The sequence below is a fragment of the Chiloscyllium punctatum genome, chromosome 49 (assembly GCF_047496795.1).
Source record: "Chiloscyllium punctatum isolate Juve2018m chromosome 49, sChiPun1.3, whole genome shotgun sequence".
NCBI lineage: Eukaryota > Metazoa > Chordata > Chondrichthyes > Orectolobiformes > Hemiscylliidae > Chiloscyllium > Chiloscyllium punctatum.
The window spans coordinates 7,203,823-7,221,755 of NC_092787.1; the positions used below are offsets into that span (position 1 = coordinate 7,203,823).

Sequence of the window (17,933 nt, forward strand, 5' to 3'; positions counted from 1 at the left end):
CACTTGTTTTACAATTGTGCAACTGGACAACTGGTTTGCAGATGTGTTAATCGGTCTGTGAATTTTCTTCCTGAAAATGCATTCTTCATTAAGTGTTTTTATTAGTCTTAAAAGATCCATCCCTGAAAACTGTCATTTTGTTAAAATTCACAGTTTTGCAATTGAGGCCTATGGGTTCATCACCATCATCATCACATCCTAGAATCCCAACAGTGGGGAAGGAGCCCATTCAGCCCATCGAGTCCACACCAACCCTCCAAAGAGCATCCTACCCAAAACCACACCCTCCACCCCAATCCTATGGCTAATCCACCTAGCCTGCATATACTTGGACATTACGGGCAATTTCCACTGGCCAATCCACCTAACCTGCACATCTTTGCATTGTACGAGGAAACCCACACAGGCATGGGGAAAATGTGCAAGCTTCACACAGGCACTAGAGGGTGAAATTGAACCTGGGTCCCTGGCACTGTGAGGCAGCAGTGTTAACAACTGAGCCACCATGCCATCTCCTTACTTGACTGTAGTCTGCTATTTCCCAGCCTCGCCAAGAAGTCACACTGTCCCATATCTGCAATATCCAGCGTCTTCAATAGAAGGTAACTGAGGTTTGTTTCAGACAGTTGAAATGGTTCAATCAACATAGCTGACTTTTTTTTTTATTTGCCTCAATCTTAAATCAAAGTTTAAGAACAAAATTTATTTCCATGCCAAGCATCACACCTCACCAAGATAAAAATCAACATCACCATGCTCCACTACCAGTGCTGCCCATTCCCTGTTGGAGAGAGGTGCACCTAAATCCAAAGAATCTTTGCAGACTTCACAAGAAAGATGACTTCCGCGTTAGACAGAATGAGACCATGGAAAAAAGAGAAGACGAGGAGGATTTGTGTGAAATAAATGTGATGAGCGTGCAGGACCTCAATGGGATAGAACTAGGGCTGGTTACTATGGATGATTTTGAATTTTTGTAGGATACAGTTGGCGAGGCCAATTTAGGCTGAGAGAATGCCTTTGGAGGGGAGGGAAAGATTATAGCAAAGGTTTTGATTCTTGGCACATTCAAACAGAAAGGTTTCGGTCTCATCTTGTACAATTCAGCTAAGAAACAACTACTCACACAGGATGAGACCACAGAATCAATGGAGGTAGTCGAAAGATAGACCTGGGTGCCATCTAAATGCATTGAAGCTGGCTGTGAGTTTACATATGATGCTTGTAGAGGCCACAGTGAAGATAAGGTGATGACTGAGATTGACAGAAATTGCTGCAACAATATTCACTGAATTGCATCTCCACGACTGCAAGGAGTATTCTGTAATTCTTTGCAATGACTGAAAATTGGTGTTAAGGTCCTGCAAGGAAGCAGAACCTAGATGCTCTACTTAATAAGCTACTCTTCATATAATTGTGTATTCAGTAACAGAGTCAATGCCTCAAGTTACATTTCATTGGCATTGCTGAGGGAATGAAGATGGAATTAAATTGTTTCTAGTGAAAGGGATGTGAGTGATTCCCATACTTGTGGCAGAGTCAGCGAGCAAATTTTACAAGGGATTAATTTTAGTACAAGAAGGATGAATTTAAATTACCATTGTATGGGTGTTTTGTTTGGGGGATGGGGGGGTGGCCCAAGGGGCTGAGAGATAAATTGGGGGGGGGGGGGGGGTGGCCTGGGGTTAACGTAGCTTGGATGGCAATCGGCCTCTCAGTCCAGGGTTAGGGACACTATCACTGTACAGGAAGAGCGCCTCTTTTGTTCAAGAGTACCATGAGCTGGGACAATAATATCAGGTGGGTTGCATTAATGTAGATTTTTTAAAAAGTACCATACTGGTGTACAGAGTTAAATATCAATTTATATATCAAATCAGTATGATCGCTCTATTCAGCTGTGGACCATGAATGAATCTATGGATTAATCCATTTATAACAATATTTGGATGCTTTCTAATTACTTGCTTGAAATTGGGACTATATTACACAAGCAATTAAAATCACCTAGACTCCCTCAAACATTGTTCTTTTCTTAAGGAGTTGGCATGGTATTTACAGTCTCTACTTTGATCAGGGCACATGCCTACACTGGAATTTTAAAAAAAGTTTATCTGAGACATGAGTGTGCCATTTCTGACTGATGAACAGGTTTCATTTCCTGTTACTTGAACTGATGAGTGCAGATTACAGTCATGTTCTTACTTTGTTTGTTGTACTACACAACGGCATCAGTGTTACATGAAGGCAAATCCTGGCTCACAAATAGCACAAACAGGAGTAACTGAAAATATCATCTAAATGGGGTAGGAAATTTGCAAATTTTAAGAAGATTTGTAGCTCAGGTAGAGGTTCTGGATATTGGTTTTCTCGCTGAACTGGAAGGTTAATTTTTAGACGTTTTGTCACCATACTAGGTAATATCTTCAGTGAGCCTCTGAATGAAGCACTAGTGGTGTAGCCCACTTTCTATGTGGGAGTTTCCTTGGATTGGTGATGCAATTTCCTGTGGTGACATCATTTCCTATGGTCATGTCATTTCCTGTTCTTTTTCTCAGGGGGTGGTAAATGGGATCCAAGTCAATGTGTTTGTTGAGTGTGTTCCGGTTGGAATGCCATGCTTCTAGGAATTCTAGTGTGTGTCTGTCTCTGTTTGGCTTGTCCCAGAATGGATGAGTTGACCTAGTCGAAGTGGTGTCCTTCCTCATCCATATGTAAGGATACTAGTGAGACTGGGTCATGTTATTTTGGGGCTTGTTGATGTTCATGTATCCTGGTGGCTAGTTTTCTGCCTGTTTGTCCAGTGTAGTGTTTGGTACAGTTCTAGCAAGGTATTTTGTAGATGACATTAGTTTTGCTCATCTATACAGGGTCTGTCAAACAAGCAAAACAAATGTCATCTACAACATACCTTGCAAGAACGGTTTAACCATTTAACCAGGAATGTTGTGATTCCTTTCCTCAGTCAGGTCTTAGTAATAGCCAATTCATCATATCCCACATCAGTCTGCACATACACCTCATTTGTTTAAATCTTTGTCTACATCATTTAGCTTTACAAACTCCCTCGGTGTTTATTCTGTAGCCTTTGTTCCTTTGCCATCTAAACATGTTAACTAATTTTTTAGTCTCCATTTCCAATCATCCTTTTCTGTCTTCTGAATCTATTTTTAGGTTTCCATTCCCTGACCAAACCCTTCCCAACAGCACTATCAAAATTCCCTGTAAGGGTATTGGGTCCAAGCCCTGTTGAGATGAATATCAGCCATTCAGGAAGGAAGTTCACCACTACCTTCTACAGAATGAAGGAGGTTGGGCAATAAATGCTGGTCTAACACCCATATCACACGAACAAATTAAAAAGTCAATGCTGAGGACTCCCAGGGCAGCTCTTCCTGATAGTATACCACTGTGCAGCCACCTTTGATAGATCTGTCCTACTGATGGACACTGTATACCTATGAATGGTAACGTTGGTGTCAGGGTCATTGGTTTTCAAGGTACAATTCCATGAGGCTGTTGCTCAGGTAATCAGGCAGCTCTGTCAATTTTGGCACAACTCCCCAAATGTTAGAACATAGAACAGTACAACACAGTCCAGGACCTTCAACCCTCGATGTTGTGCCAGACTTTTATCCTACTCTAAGATCACTTCCATGTGCCTATCCAAGAGTCGCTTAAATCTCCCTAATATATCTGACTTTACTATCACTGTTAGCAGTGTATTCCATGCACCTACCACTCTGTATAAAGAATCTACTTCTGACATCTCCCCTAAACCTTCCTCCAATTATCTTAAAATTATGCCCCCTCGTGATAGACATTTCTGCCATTGGAAAATGTCTTTAGCTATCAACTCTATCTATGCCTCTCAACATCTTGTACAGCTCTATCAAGTCACCTCTCATCCTTCTTCGTTCCCACGAGAAAAGTCCCAGCTCGCTCAACCTTTATTCATAAGACATGCCCTCCAGTCCAGGCAGCATTCTGGTAAATCTCTTCATCGTCTCTAAAGCTTCCACGTCTTTCCTCTATTGAGGCAACCAGAACAGAACACAATATACCAAATGTGGTCTAATCAGGGCTCTACAGAGTTGCAGCATAACCTCACAGTTCTTAAACTCAATCCCTCTGCAATGAAAACCAACACCCTAAATACCTTCTAAACAACCCTATCAACTTGGGTGGCAACTTGGAGGGATTTGCGTACATCTGTTCCTTCACACGGTCAAGAATCCTGCCTTTAACCCCGTATCCTGCATTCAAATTCAACTTTCCAAAGTGAATGACTTCACATTTTTCCAGGTTGAACTCTATCTGCCACTTATCAGCCCAGTTCTGCATCCTGATAATGTCCTGTTGCAACCTACAACAGCCTTCCACACTACCTACTAGTCTACCAAACTTCATGTCATCGGTACACTTATTAAACCACCCTTCTACCTCCTCATCCAAGTCATTTATAAAAACCACAAAGAATCGAGGTCCCAGAAAAAATCCCTGAGGAACACCACTGGTAACTGAGCTCCAGGCTGAATACTTACCATATACCACCACCCTCTGTCTTCTATGGGCCAGCCATATCTGTATCCAGACAGCCAGATTTCCCTGTATCCCATGCCTCCTCACCTTCTGAATGAGCCTACCATGGGGAATCTTATCAAACGCCTTGCTAAAATCCATGTACGCCACATCCACTGCTCTACCTTCATCAAGGTGTTTTGTCACATCCTCAAAGAATTCAATAAGATTTGTGAGGCAAGATCTGCCCCTCACAAAGCCATGCTGACCATCTCTTATCAAACTATGGTTTTTCAAGTGATCATAAATCTTGTCACTCAGAATCCCCTCCAATACTTTGTCTACCACAGACGTAAGACTGACTGGTCTGTAATTCCCAGGATCATCCCTATTCCTTTTCTTAAACATGTGAAGAACATTTGCCACCCTCCAATCATCTGACACTACTCAAGTGGACAGTGAGGATTTAAAGATCATCACCAAGGGCGCAGCAATCTCTTGCCTCCCTTCCCATAGCAACCTTGGGTAATTCCTGTCTGGCCCAGGGGACTTAACTATCCTTATGCTTTACAGAATTTTCAGCACATCCTCCTTCCTAACATCACCTTGTTCTAGCATATCAGTCTGTTTCACGCTGACCTCAGAAACGTCAAGATCCCTCTCACTAGTGAGTATTGAAGCAAAGCACCTACCTCCTCTGATTCCAGGGACAAGTTCCCTCCACCATCCCTGATAGACCCTGCCATCACTCTGGCCATCTTGTTCCTCATATAAGTGTAGAATGCCTAAGGGCTTTACTTAAACCTACCCGCTCAAGCTTTTTCATGCCTCCTTCTTGTTCTCTTAAGTCCATTCTTTAGTTCCTTCCTGGCTACCTTGTAATCTAAAGCCCTGTCTGCCCCTTGCTTCATCAACCTTAAGAAAGCTTCCTTCTTCCTCTTGACTAGATGTTCCACATCCCTTGTCAATGACGTTCTTTCAACTTAATATCCTTTTCTTGCCTCAGTGGGACAAACCTATTCAGCACTTGCAGCAAGTGACAACTTCCCTAAACAAGCTCCATGTTTCTGTTGTTCATTTCCCTGAGAATATTTGTTCCCAATTTAGGCGCCCAGTTCCTGCCTAATAACATTGTAATTGGGGGAGGGGAATTAAATATATTCCCATAACATCTGCTCCTACCCCTCTCCATGTTTGGGACCCTATGGTCGACAGAGCAGTATTTGGCACTGTTGTGTCTAGTATCTAAGTTGATGCCAGGTTGTCCATCTGATGTAATTTCTTTCTTTAGATTTTGTAGCAGTTTACAATGGCTTGCTATTGTAGGTCCAAAATCACAAAGAGGCCAGACTAGGTTAGGGTGGCAGATTTCTTCCTTAAAATACATGAGTCAATGATATGGATCTTTGGTACTATTGACTATGGTTGCATGGTTGCCTTAATGCCACCTTTTAATTCCAGGTTTTATTGAATCCATGTCCCCAGAACATGGATTAACCAGTGCCATTGCTATTATGCCACCAAAATAATAATTTGCAAAAAGATAAATGTGGTGTTTACTTTGGTTACTTACATGTTTGTTAACGATGAAATGACACTATTCCGACTGATGAACCCTTGAAGAGTCAAATGTATCTTGTGCAACCCACAAAGTATTGGTATACTTAGAGAAGAGACTTAGTATATCTTCTATGTGTGAAATCTGAGCAACTGCACTCGGAGGTAATTTAGGTTTGTGAGCTGAAGTGACTCATTTACTTCATATTTGATCAATATGGCTCCTTTTTAACTTTCCCTACTTAAAATCTTTTGGTTGGAAATCTAAATGTTCTACTTTGCTTTTATTGAATTAAAAAATAATAGGTAATTTAGCAAGGAAAAAATAATTCTGAAACATTGAATATTGCTAAATTATTGTACTTTTTCAATATACTGATAACTGTAATATTACTCCAAGTGTGAAGCAAAACTAAATGTTCCCATAGTATCTTCGAGCCTGACACAATCTTCCAGAGCTAACACGCAATTGTTTTTGTAAAGACTAGAAGATTTTAAATGGTATACAAGCTTTTACCATTTTTCCAAGTACACTGACAGAATATTTTTGCATGATTTACATTTGAAATTATAAGTAACACTTCTGAGAATGACTGCCAATAAAGCAAAATAGTTTGCACGGCTCAACTTTTTCTCAGGTAATGGCAAATCTCTCATTATTTTACATGGGACAACCATTATATTGTATGCTGACAACAAATAACATAACGCAGTCAACACATCCCATGAGACAACAGATAGTTCCGTAGGAATATAAGCAATCCAGTTATGAACCAAAACCATTTAAGTCCTGATAACAATCACTTATTTTCTGAGCCAAACCAATCAATATCTGCTATTTAATTGAATGGTGCAGGAGGAAATTCCCTGCTGAGATGCCATTATATTTCTATAATCTGCATTGATCCATTTGCCACTCTAATAGGGACATGGTGCTTTTCACTAGGAGTTGTAAATCAGAAAAAAACTGAACTGCATTTAATTAGCATGAAAAGTAGATGGCCTACAGATAACCTCATTTGCACCAACTGAGGCTTGTACTGACTGCTGTGTGCAATTCCAGGGAGAAAAGCTATGGTTACACCTTCTGTCAAGCATGGAAATAGCACACGCGTAACAGTCACCATTTGATTAGCGACCACTATACTGAAACCAAGCTGTTTATAATGAGAGAGATTGAGACTGAACCTCAAAGCTCCTAGCACTTTCTGGTTCAACAATATGAGCAGATACAATCTTATGACTCCATAGAACTACCTAGATGGAGGTTTTCTGCAAATACAGCCACTGATTCAAATATTAAAGGTAATGTTGGTTTCATAACTTTACAATACACTCCCTTTTCCCTTTGAAAATTGCATTAAGTCCTCAACAGCTCTAAGCAGAATTTTCAGCATTGATACTAGCACAGGTATGCTCTAATGGTAATGTGCTTTCTTTCTTTCATTGTATTACTTACTCTTCCTGCCTTTCAATTGTAGTTCTGTGAATGTTTCTCTGCTGATTTTTGTTCCTTTGGTCCGACACTAAGAACTTACTTATTTCTATTATTAGGCTTGATGGAACATCTGTTTTCCGGCTATTGATATTATCCACTTTAGGTAACAGTCTTCTTCGTCTTCTGAGTGAATAAACCTTTCATACATTTAGGGTTTGTGGCATAGAAAGCTCTCATTACTTCTGCATTTGCAAACTCTACTAGGTCTACTCTTCCATGGTCGTGGAATTCTTGCAAAAATATGGCAATCTCTTGTGCTGCAGCTTTGTTAGGATATCGGTCTTCAGGTTCCCAGGTGTCATGTCAAAATATTCCATAACTGCATGGACAATACAATGCGAAATAGAGTTTAGCACAGACCACAGCAGAGCATCACTGTGATATTCCCCTTCAAAGTAGCTAGAAATATTTCCAAGGTAGTGCTGATGGCCATGTTATTTCTGAAATTGAGGCCAGTTCTTGATGAGGGACTCCCTCCTTATTAAGCTCCCTGACTACTTACCGGTGCATGCTTTCATTGGCTTGTTGGAAATGCGCCATTCAATGAGCATTAAGTGTAACTAGTTAGTTTAAGGTTTACACTGTTTAATGCCAGCAACTGTAAAAGTGATCCAAAATTCCCTAGTCCAACCTCCATCTGTAACAGTCTCTCGAGCAAGACATAGGATACATTATTCATTATCTTGATGCATTTAACACGTTAATTAAAAGTGCCTTCAAGGTTATGCAATCGTAATCAGGAATAAAGAATTACTGATATGAAATGTCCTTATGGAACAGATTCATCCCATTTAACCTCCTCTCAAATATAAGTAATTTGTAAAAATTTTTGTAATTAGCCATTGGTTTTAGTGCATGCTAGGAAATACCAAGTTCTGCTTGGGAATTTTGGCTTGGAAGAAGTCCCCTCCATAACTCTCAGTTGAACGAGATGTAATGGCAGCCATTTAATAAAGTCAGATGTGCAATTGTTGAGAGCTAACAAATTTATACCATCCTTCAAAATAAAACCCAAAGGAATTAGGGATCTTTCTCAATTAAAATCTTCCTCTTTACTATTCAAACTGGACAATGAGAGAATTTAAATCTGGCACTCTGTTTTCCAGTCAAACCATTAACTGTTCTTAGCTTGTAGAATGCCCATGGCAACTGCCCCAGCAAATATAAAAGGCTTAGCTGGTAAAGGCACTTATTAGAAGGCAAATTATCGAACGAATACTCCTGTAAAAAGTACATTTTGATTTTATTCTCACGTGGAATGGTAGCAATTTCTATTTCCAGAGACTGAAAAAAATTTTAATGGAAAATAATTGTTAAAGGTTAGAATGTAAAGAAATTGAGCAAGATTTACAAGATTTCTATATGCTCTTCCAATTTTAAAGGTTTTTTTTGGTATCATATCATCAGCAAATCATGGTTCACATTAGAAATATCAGAGGGTAAAGAAAGAGGATTAAATTCATGAACACCGCATGATTGGAATGCCAGGACCCTAAACACTTACTCTGCCTGAAACAGTGTGAAGGACTGGAATTAAAATGGTCAATCAAAATGACATGACTACTGAGCTTCCTTGGGGCTTTCCATCACCATATGAAATTGTTCCTCAACAGGAAACCTCCATTTAAAATTGAGTTTCTGGTGGTCACCTTCAAGAACATTTGCATTCCTGTGCAATTGCTTTCTTTCCAATTTACACAATCCAGGCTGAATCTGTTGTGGTTGGAGCACACAGAATTTGATAGCAGATACACTGAGGATATCCTATATTAATAGGAATAGATTTCAAACAGATCTAGCAACTCAAAACATGTACCGTGAACCTCAGCAGCAGCACGATTGTATTAAACCACAACCTGTAATTTCATAGCCTGGCACATCTGCCATTCCAGCATTATCATCAAGCTGGGAGAACTAACCAGGTTTAATGAAGAGTGCAGGAGAGGAGGGCAGGCCAGAAGCAGTACCATGCAAATAAGATGTTGATCCGGAGAAGCTATTGTGTTTTTAAATATTGTTAGGCATACACAAAAATATGGTTGAACAGGACATTGTTTAGGCCACTACTGGAATATTGCATGCAATTCTGGTCTCCTTCCTATCGGAAAGATGTTGTGAAACTTGAAAGGGTTCAGAAAAAATTTACAAGGATGTTGCTAGGGTTGGAGGATTTGAGCTCTAGGGAGAGTTTGAGTAGGCTGGGCTGTTTTCCCTGGAGCGTCGAAGGCTGAGGGGTGACCTTATAGAGGTTTATAAAATCACAAGGGGCATGGATAGGATAATAGACAAAGTCTTTTCCCTGGGGGTGGGGGGAGTCCAGAATTAGAGGGCATACATTTAGGGTGAGAGGGGAAAGATATAAAAGGGATCAAAGGGGCAACTTTTTCACACAGAGGATGGTGCATTTGGAATGAATTGCCAGAGGAAGCGGTGGAGGCAAGTACAATTGCAGCATTTAAAAAGGCATCTGAATGGATATATGAATAGGAAGGGTTTAGAGGGATATGGGCTGGGCATTGGCAGGTGGGACTAGATTGAGTTGGGATATCTGGTCAGCATGGACAAGTTGGACCGATGCTGTACGTCTCTATGACTCTAAAAAACAGGACTACTCGCATGCCAAACAATGGAAACTGCAGAACGTGGACAAGACTAAGTAATCCCTCCACCTATCAAATCTCAGCTCTGCAGTCCTACCATATTAGCCACAAATGTAATGGTCGTTGGAATGACAAACAGAAGGAGGCTCCACAAATATCCCCATCCTCAACAATTGGGAAGCCAAGCACATCAGTGCAAAAGGCGTCGCTGAAGTATTTCCAACCAGAGGAGGGTGGATAATGCAACTGCGTCTCTTTTTATGGTCCCTAGCGTCACAGATGCCAGTCTTTGACTAATATGATTCACTCCCCATGATATCGAGAAACAGCTGAAGATACTGTAAAAGAATATTGCAAAGCTATGGGAGCCAACAACATCCTATCATTATTCCTAAGGATTTAAATCCCCTCAGGGCATTTTCCCCTTCATGAATCTGTAACCTTTCATAAGCCTATGATCTTCTCTAATTCCAACCGCTCAAGTATCACCCTTTGTCTCACCACTGGTTGCTAAAAACTTTCAAAAGACTAGTTCCTAAGCTCTAGAAATTACTCCCTAGACCTGTCCAGCCTGTCACCTCACGCTTTACAAACATCTTTAAAATGTCTCTCTGACCAAATTTTTATTCCCCATTTCTCATAGTTCCTTTACTGGCTCACATCAATCTTACTTCAATTTCTGTAAAGCACCAAAAAAAAAAGAGTTGTCCATATTAATGGTGCTGTACAAACGCAAGTTATTGTTGCATATTATTAATGACTACTATAATCTCTTTTCTAAAATACTTCTAAATAGTGCTGCGAAACTTAATTAATGATTCTAATATTACAAGGCCAAGCAAACAAACTACTTTCATACATCTGAAAGAACACTAAATTGAAACCATCAGTATCCCAGGTTCTGCTATCTACTTTTTCAAGGCTCTATATTAAGAAACAATTGTATAATATAAATAAAATCCACCATAACAACAGCATTCCATATTACTAAAATTACCTGAACAATCTCAATTATATGAGATACAATCTGTACACCATTTTTAATGGAATGAATCTAAGGCACATGTCATGCTCATATTATTACATTCTTTCAAAGTTTTACTTTAGTCATCTATTACAACTGTTTCACCCATTCTTCATTCCATGCTGGTAATGTCCCTCACTGTTCATACAAGAGAGCTTTAATATAAAATCCCTACAGTGTGGAAGCAGACCATTCAGCCCATCGAGTCCACACCAACCCTCCAAGGAACATGCTACCTAGACCCACCCCCTACAACCCTACATTCCCCATGGTTAACCCATCTAGCTTGCACACTGTGGTCAATTTAGCATGGCCAATCAATCTAACCTGTACACCTTTGGACTGTGGGAGGAAACCGGAGCACCCCACAGAAACCCATGCAGACACGGAGAGAATGTGCAAACTCCACACAGACAATCGCCAGAGGCTGGAATCGAACCTGCGTCTCTGGAGCTGTGACGCAGCAATGCTAACCACCGAACCACTGTGCCGTCCTGAAAACATCGGTGAGACTAGCTTGTTAACCGTATTCATTTTTGTTCAAAAAATGATCAAGACATCAGCAAATTCTCTCTCATCCATATCTAGTTAGTTGCCTTAGACCAAGCACATTTGTAAAGACTAAAATAATTCATGCAGCAAAATATGCCTTGTCATTAGTGAGCGGAAATTGCAACGTTTCCTTGACACATCTCATGTTCTTCAACACACTCTTTCCATTCACTGCTTTTTAATGATATTGCAATCATGATGTCATACAGGAAAGTTCAGAGACTGGATAACATTCAGCAGATATTTATACAACATACTTAACAACTTTTGGTTAGTGGCTTACACCTGATAAGTAACCAGCTGCATACCGTCATGAAATCTCTAACAACAACTTCCACTAATAAACCATCTTTCAAAAAAAATTGTAACATACCCCAAGGCACTTAACTAGAATGTTATCAATAACTGTTTTCGATTTCAAAACAACAGACAGTTATCAGAACAAACGAACAAGAGAGGTTGATTTTCAGGATCTGAAAAGAAAGAGCAATACAGAGTGAAAGTAAGGGAATGGGGAAGTAACTCCTGTGCTCAAGGCTGTGCTTACACATACAAATGCCAGATGCTTTGCATAAATGCAACAAAAGGGAAGTTCCTCAAAGGAATAATTAATATAAAATGAAGAACTGCTGATGCTGGAGACCTGAAACAAAAAACAAATTGTTACAGAAACTCTGCAGATCTGACAACTTCTGTGGAGAAATAGCAGTTAACATTTCAAGTCAGTCCGGTGACTCTTCATCAGAGCACTGATAAAGGTGTCACTGAAGAATACTGACGAAAAGTCACCAGACTCAAGATGCTGAGTCTGCTTTCTCCCCACAGATGCTACCAGCCCTGCTGAGTTCCTCCAGCAATTTCTGATTCTGTGCAAAATAAAGCTTAGTAGGTTACCCAATTTCTACTCACACTTCAACTTCAAAACATTAGCACAGATTCGTACACTGAATCCTTATCCAAATAACTAGGCAAAAATATTGAAATCACTGACCCATTTGTACAATTTTTAGATTTTAATTCAAGTTTCTCCCTTTGGTGACATTGGACATTATAATGTAGGTATTACACCACCATCATTCCAGAAACAAATTATTTGAGCTTACATGGCTCTGAAAAGGAATAAAGTTAACTTTGGCATCTCAGGTGAATTTAAAAGGAATACTAATTTTGTGAAATGGCATCAATGTAATAAAAGTAACACCACTTGGCCAAAACATGGTAAATTTTACTTCTGGCTAGTTTCAGCTACTTGACAAATAGCACAGCTGTATTGTGCTGTTAGGTAGCTAAGAGAAAATTCTATCATGTTTTAACACTGCAAAAGCCTATAATATGGGAAAATGTTGTCAATCTTTGTTCAGCAGTACATCAGAACTTATTGATCAGTACAAGGGAAACAATTTCTCAGTGTATGTATCTGAAGTGTGAGTGAAATATGACCATAATTTCATTGATGTGAAACCATCTTTGAGTGTGATAGTGCTTTTCAATCTTTCAGTGCTTTCATCATTCTGGTACTTGATGGAAGCCTAAGTAGTACTGAGCCTGAGCAGTGTCAGATGGAGATGAAGTAAACATAGTTGATAAGAGTCCTTTATGTCATCAAGATGCCAGAACAGTGCTCAAGGAGTTCCTAATAGATGAGAAGTGACAGAAAACCATTTGTCCTGATTCTATCAATATGAAGGGATACTGGCTTAAAAATAAACAAACCAGTCCAAAAAGTAAAGCAATAGATTAACGAAGCTGTATTTTACACTGAGAAAATTATAAAAAGTTTAAATCTTAATATTAAATACAATGTGCTTTCCGTATAAAATTACAAATTTACTTCCCTAAAGCTGTTAACATCGTTTGGATACAATTTCATGGTTACTGGTATCATGATCATGTCCTCCAGCAAAGTATTAGGTTAGGTAGTAATCATTACAGTGTTCAGTCTTATCCTGGCTGGTTTTTTTTCCCCAACGGAGATCAAGGAGGAATAGGAAGCCAGAATGTTTTTTTTTCCTCAACAACTTCCATTTATACAACATATACACATATTTAAAAAACTGCTTGCGGTGTTGCACAGATGACTTTAGCCTTAGTGCACTGGGGCCTAATTGCCTCCTTGACATGGCATATTCAACAAAGTTTGGCCCTTTTACTCTGAACTGTACAGTGGCAGAAGAAAGTAAACATCAACAGAAATAAACTTGCACGTTTATGCTTTCGTGAACACTTAAGTTCATGACCAGAGCAGTAACTGGAGTTCAAAGAAACAAAGCCTTCTGTATCAGACATCTTTACTTTGCCTCTGTTGTCTTCAGAACTGTTGGGAATACAAGTTATCCAAATCACTGTTTTTGAAAAAATCACAATCAACAATATATTATGGCATTTCTAAACTTGTGTTGATGCAATGTCGAGTCTCCTGAAATTCTCCTTCCATAGAAAGCAATATTATTTTGCCAGATTTTGGAACAAGAGTGTCAATAAGTAAACTGTCTCATTCTCCAGCAGCAGTCATTATGTCTATACTAAGCGAGTCCTGATTACAATTCAAGTCTTGAACATCAGTAAGGCAACAAAGTACCAATGGATGTTGAAACTAGGAACATGTAAATAATAGATACTTAGAATAATTCAAGTGTTAACATAACCAATGATTCAAATACTCAAATGGACACTGCATAGAACAAGACAACAAAAGATAAAACATTTTACTTATTAAGGTGGTCTGCTGACCTGTCTGAAACAGTTCAGGTAGAGGAGGGCGTGTGTCTGAGGCAAAAGTAAATCCGGCACAAGTCTTTTGGGGAGATATGAAGTAAAAGCTAACATTTTTCAAGGGAACATTTGGCCGATAAAGGGGGCAGAACTGAATCACAACACTGACAACTTGTTTGTTCATATGCAATCATCAAACAATAAACCATACAAGGACGAAAAATGCTGCAGGTACATTATCACCGCTCCAAGGTAACTCCGAGGTTAGACTTAATACATGCTAGAAATCTATATATTCTTATTTCCTTTCTTTGCTTTTTAATACATACTTAGATGCCACTTATACTTACAATCGGGCATAACGTAATCACTGAGACACAAGCATACAGCATTACACCATAAGACACTGGAGCAGAAATTAGGCCTTTCAGCCCCTCGAATCTGCTCTGCCATTCTATCATGGCTGATAAGTTTCTCAACCCCATTCTCCCGCTTTCACCCATAACTCTTGAACCCCTTGACAATCAAGAATCTATTTCCGTCCTAAACATACTCAATAACCTGTGCTCCACAGTCTTCTGTGGCAATAAATTTACATTTGGTTAGTGCCCGTTTTTGGAATTGGGGCAAGTCAGCTGCCATTGGACATGAGCATTCTATTTTTTTTCCTTACAAACTCAGACAAAATAGATGCAGACATAGACCATTCCGGTCTCCCTAGACTGTTTTGCCATTCAAGAAGATTATAGCTGATCTGTGCTGTGTTTCAAATTCCACATTCCAATCCACCCCTAACAACTCTATTCCCTGCCTAGCAAGAATCTAGCCACCTTTGGCTTAAAAGTATTCAATGACCTCATCTCCACCACTTTCTGAGCCAGAGTGTTCCAAAATTGCACACCACGGAGGAAAAGAAAATCTCATCATCTTTCTCCTAAAAGAGAGGTCCCTAACTTTAAAGTTGTATCCCTTAGTGCTATATTGGCCCATAAGAGAAAATATCCTTTCCACACCCACCTTCTCAAGACTTTTCAGGATCTTATACGTTTCAATCAAATCACTCCTCTTTTTTTTTTTAAAACTCCAGTGGAAACAAGACTAGCCTGACCAAACTATCCTCATAATACAATCCAGATATTCCAGATGTAAATCTAGTAAACTACCTCTCAACTCTGTTCAATTTATTTATTTACTTCCTTCCTTAAATATGATGACCAAAATTGTACATACTATTTGAGATGTGGTCTCACCAATGCCCTGTGCAACTGAAACATATTTTTGTGTTCAACTCCTGTGCGACTAAAGGATAGCATTCCATTCTCCTTCTCAATTATATGCTGTATCTATGCGTTAGCTTTGGTGATTAATATACTATAACTATTAAATCTTTTGCACCTTGGAATTCTGCAGAACTTGATCAACAGTACAACCCCTCTACATTTTCCTAGCTGCTTATTTTCTTAAAATGTCAGATAGCCCTCAACGTAGTCCTTATTTTAGGCAGGAAATGAGGAGGTGGTTGACCCCAATTCCTCCATCAGTATTAAACTGAGTGCATATCTCTAAAAAAATAAAATGTATTTATATGTATGCTACGAAGGTTTGATATGTTTGTGCATTCCTACTATCAGTACTACTTACAGTGCTTAGTTTGCTGCAGGAGATGAGGACTCGCCGTTCATATAACATACTGGCATAAAGATGGAGCATGTTGTTGACATCTACAGCTACAAAATACTCTGTCAGGTTTCTCTGAAAGAAAAAAAATATTTTCAGAATTTAAAGAAAAGCAGATCAGTGTCAATCCATGCTTACTTGTGGAATAACTTGCTGATCATGTGGAAAAGAATACATTCAGGTGAAGGTTGTTACCAACATATCACAAATCTCTTCACTTTTGAAATCACGAGAAAGAATACCATTCATTTGACGTATTTGTTAATTAGTGATTTTTTTTGGGATGCCAACCCAGCGTACTGTGTACAGCGCTTTCGGAAGAATGTGACTGCACTGGAGGCTGTGCAAAAAAGATTCATTAGAATGTTGCCTGGGACGGAGCAGTCTACTCTTGATGAGAGGCTGGATAAGGTTGGGTTGATTCCTTTTAAAAGCAGAAAAAGCTGAAAGGGGACCTGAATGAGGTGTATAAGATTATGAGGGGCATGGACAGAAAGCAGTTGTTCCCCTTAGTTGAAAGGTCAACAAGGGGGCCTAACTTCAAGGTGAAAAGTAGGAGATTTAGAAGAGATTTGGAAATAAACCTTTTCATCCAGAAGGTGGTAAGAACATAAAATGCATTGCCTGGGAAGGACGTTGAGACAGGAAAGCTCACAACCTATAATAAGTATCGGGATGAGCACTTGAAACGTCATAACATTCAAAGTTATAGGTCAAGTCCTTAAATGGGAGACTAGTGTAGGTTTAGAGTAGTTTTATGTCGGTGCAGACTTAATGGGCTGATGGTCTCTTCTCTAATGTATGAATTCTTTATGTTAGATTCTAATTAGATTATTTAGACTGCAGCTAACACAACAGGCAGTTCAATACTTTTCACAAAAATGTATCATGTTTTCTATCCAAATATAAAACTTGATGAATGAATAAAAAGGTACTCATTGATTACTTACTCCTTATACATATGGCCTAATTTCTAAAGACTTTGTGATTTATTTTTAAAAAGGCATTCTTTGAAAGCAGTACCACTGAGTGCATACATCCACTTGGAATATTTTGATACAAGTTGTATCTGGAAATGGAATCCTCAGCCTGTTCTTTTCACCGTTACTATAATCAGATCCAGGTTCCCCAATCGATTAGAGTGGAATAATCCAAATTGTTAAATTCCCAGGTGAAGAGAGATGAAATGACACCCCTTTCCTATTCACCCCTTTGTTATAAAAAGGATCTCCTGCCTCACAGACCCAAAGGAACGCAGGTTTTAAAAGGTGCCACGTTATCTAGATTTTAAGTTAACAAGTCCCTTGCTCTGAGTAATAGTGCCAGCTAGCTAACAAGTCAGTCAAAAGGAAACAAGACAATAGCAGACTCTTGAGCAAGAGTCAACCAACCATTGTCAAAAGGAAACAAGACAGAGTTTGGAGTTGGGAAATTATGTTGAGGTTGTACAGGACATCGAGAAGGCCTCTTCTAGAATACAGTGTCCAGTTCTGGTTGCCCAGTTATAGGAAAGATATTGTTAAGCTGGAGAGGGTTCAGAAGAGATTTACAAGGATATTGCCAGGTATAGAAAGTTTGTTATAAAGAAAGGCAGATAGGCCAGGACTCTCTTCACTGGAACAAAGGAGGTTGAAAAATGACTTGATAGAAGTTTATTAGGTCTATTGAGGGCTGATTAATTTCCACATGAGAAGAAACAGAACTGCACCATGCATACACAGAGACTAAGAGCAAGAGTAAGAAAAATATGAATCAATTTCTGAATTATGAGTGAGGAGATGATAGTTGATCA

General features: G+C 39.3%; 1 protein-coding gene across 4 annotated transcripts in view; it reads right to left on the bottom strand.

The window, feature by feature from the left end:
* dennd1a (DENN/MADD domain containing 1A) overlaps positions 1 to 17,933 on the bottom strand; it is a 525,508-nt gene that overhangs the window by 256,538 nt on the left and 251,037 nt on the right. For all 4 annotated transcript variants that reach the window (XM_072566190.1, XM_072566188.1, XM_072566189.1 and 1 more), the window contains exon 9: positions 16,106 to 16,216. In XM_072566190.1, coding sequence (XP_072422291.1) covers positions 16,106 to 16,216 — 111 coding nt within the window. The remainder of the gene's footprint in view (positions 1 to 16,105; positions 16,217 to 17,933) is intronic.